Source organism: Pinus tabuliformis, chromosome Q (assembly GCF_031772625.1).
Source record: "Pinus tabuliformis cultivar Carrire ecotype Pingquan chromosome Q, CPIR1, whole genome shotgun sequence".
Taxonomy (NCBI): Eukaryota; Viridiplantae; Streptophyta; class Pinopsida; order Pinales; family Pinaceae; genus Pinus; species Pinus tabuliformis.
Genome location: NC_142296.1, coordinates 1,166,426,519 through 1,166,429,325, shown reverse-complemented (window position 1 = coordinate 1,166,429,325; position 2,807 = coordinate 1,166,426,519). Strand labels below are relative to the sequence as shown.

Genomic DNA, 2,807 nt, shown 5'->3' with positions numbered 1-2,807 from the left:
TATTTTTATTAACTTTCCCAAATCAGGTTTTTCCATTTGTTCCAGGTGGCCTCAACGTACCCATAGGAAACTAGGTTGGCCACCTGTCAGCATTAAAAGCTGTCCAAAATTTGTATAAGTCTTTCTCTATCAACCTAACAACATTATCTATATTAACTATACTGCAATTCAACTTTGAAAAGTAAAAGCTATTCGTCATAGAACATAAACAAAATTTATTTGGATCACTTTTTTACTCCTCATTTGAGGATATCATGGGGGCTGGGGCTTTGGCACTGGAACCCAACATCTCACTTCTCTTCATATCCTGCAGAGTTTGTTCAATCCTTCCTAGTGCTAGGTTGTTTCGATAAGTTTGGATCTGGACTCCTGTGCTTCCAAGCCTTTGCTTGCTGCCTGTTCTTTGTTGAGAGTCATGGCCCGGGCCACAACATTCTTCGTGTGGGGTCCTTGAATGGGCCACCCATGTACACTCTTCATTATGCCTTCTGTCATAACTATATTCCATTCGGATCCTGGGCCCCTTCACACCCTGATCAGGGGTTTTGTCCTCCTTCCCTATATTTCCCTAGGATCTCCCTAAGAATGTTCATTCCCTTGGTTTGATTTATCTCATTCCCCGGGATGTCTAGGTTGCTTCCCAGTTTGCCACATCCCTAGTTTGCTAAGAAATCCATTGCCACATTCCCCGATCTGTGGACATGTGTTAGGATGAGGTATTCCTTCCCTTGTACCAGGATTCCTATTTCCTGGACTAGTCTAACCGTTCTGCAACCCTTTCTTATTTTTTCCCATTGGGTTACCTACTGTAGTTTTTTCACTATGTCAATCAGCAATGTGGAATCCCCTTCCACCACCATCTTCTGATATCCTTCCCTTCGAGCGATTTCTAGTCCCTGTTTGAGTGCGTTGAGTTTTGCTTCATTGTTTCTTGCTATTCCACAGTCCATTGCAAACAACCTTATTGTTTGGCCCTGGTGATCTATGAATACTCCTCCTAGTCCCGCTTCTCCCAGATTTCCTTTGGCAGCTCCGTCAAAGTTTAGTTTTATGAAATCCTCAGGAGGGAAATCAAAGTATGATAGGGATTGCAGGGGAGTAGGTTTCAGTTTCCAGGAGTTAGGCATCAGCATTTGCGGATTCAGATTTAGCATCTCCATTATTTGGCTCTCCTGTGGTGTTGTTTCCTAGTCTGTTGGGTACCATTTCTCAGCCAAAATAGTTTCATGAATATTCTGTATTATCAGCTTCCACACCTCTGTTGCTATCTTTTTTTTCATGTTTGAAGATTATCCGATTTCTCTCTTTCCACACCACCCACAGGACAAATCCTAAGGAGATGTTCCAGGATCAGTTAAGGATGGGACTCTAGTAGATTTTCTTCCTCCAATTTTCCATTGTTGTTTTGTGGTTGAGTAATCTCTGACTCTTGTCCATATATGACTATGCGACTCTTCATATTCCACATGTGAGCTTTGGACTTCCACACATCAGATTTTGTCCTTTTTCTCTTTAATAATTACATTGGGTACATTACACATGATGTGGAATGACACATGGACACACATTTACCATTATGATGACACTTGTACAAGTTACAACTTGACAATGATGACATGGACTTCATAATGAGGTGACAATGCCAAGTTGTCTTCCTTGTTGCTTCATCTTGAATTCTTGATGGTAGAACCGATCTATGCTTCATCTTCATGAAATATCCACTTTGTTGATTATATTCACCCTCCAAACGGCCTTGGATGATATTTGAGATCCTCTGAGTCATCATGCAATGTCTTCTTTCTGTTTTGGTCGATGATCTGCTTCATTTCTTTGTGATATCTCTCTTTTGTTCTTCTTCTCTGCAGGTGTTTCTTTATGATTTTTCCTTGCTATTTTCTTTGAGAATTACCTTGTCATGTTAGGAAGGTACTCTTTCCAATGAAGAGAAATCATCCTTAAAAATATATATTCTATCATTACTTAGCTCATATAATGATCAACTCATGATAGACCTATGAGAGGGTTAAAAGGAGGGTTGATTAGGAGGGTTCAATCAAACTCATCAGTGGATTAGGAAGGCTCCATTGTTCATTTTAACTGTGTTGAAGGCAGTGGAAGGTCAAGGTTCACAAGAGGCCTTGAATGTGCACTTGTGTGCTCAAGCAAGAGAGAGATAGTACTCAAGGGCGAAGGGCATAAGTACAAAGCACGAAGGAGAATCATTCGTTGGTTCAAGGTGCTCTTGTGCACTCAAGGAACAAAGGAGGGTGTAAGGGCACACATCGAAGGAACAAGGGATCAATTTTTGAGTCTTCCTAGTGAATTTGTGTGCTCACGAGGAACTAGGAGGGCGTAATTCAAGTCGAAAGAGAGTGCTCAAATGAAGTCATTAGGATTCATGACTACGCCATGCACCCTAAGGGAAGATGGAAGGATGAAGGCTTCACGCTTCAAGCGTGTGCCATGCATCCTAAGGGAAGGATTAAGGGTTCATGCTTCGTGAGTGCGCCATGTGCCCTAAGGCTTCGTGCTTCGTGATTCTACCATGTGCCCTAAGGGAAGAGGGAGGATGAAGGTTTCATGCTTCAAGGGTGCACGATGTGCCCTGAGGGAAGGATGAAGGCTTCATGCTTAGTGAGTGTGCCATGCACCCTAAGGGAGGATGAATACTTCGTGCTTCGTGAGTGCACCATGTACTTTTTTAAGAGACAAATGATTCTTGCTTTTCCAAAGTGCGCTTCATTGTTCTAAAGTGCACTTAGGATTAGTAGGGCACAATTCTCTCCAAAAGTTGCTACTTTTTCATA

The 2,807-nt window shown here is 42.0% G+C and overlaps 1 protein-coding gene across 1 annotated transcript; it reads right to left on the bottom strand.

Moving 5' to 3' along the window:
- Positions 1 to 803: 803 nt before the first annotated feature.
- LOC149223830 (uncharacterized) lies at positions 804 to 1,160 on the bottom strand. The gene has a single exon (XM_089388007.1). It carries the CDS (start codon positions 1,158 to 1,160, stop codon positions 804 to 806), a length of 357 nt encoding a protein of 118 aa, XP_089244133.1.
- Between the last annotated feature and the right edge of the window lie 1,647 nt (positions 1,161 to 2,807).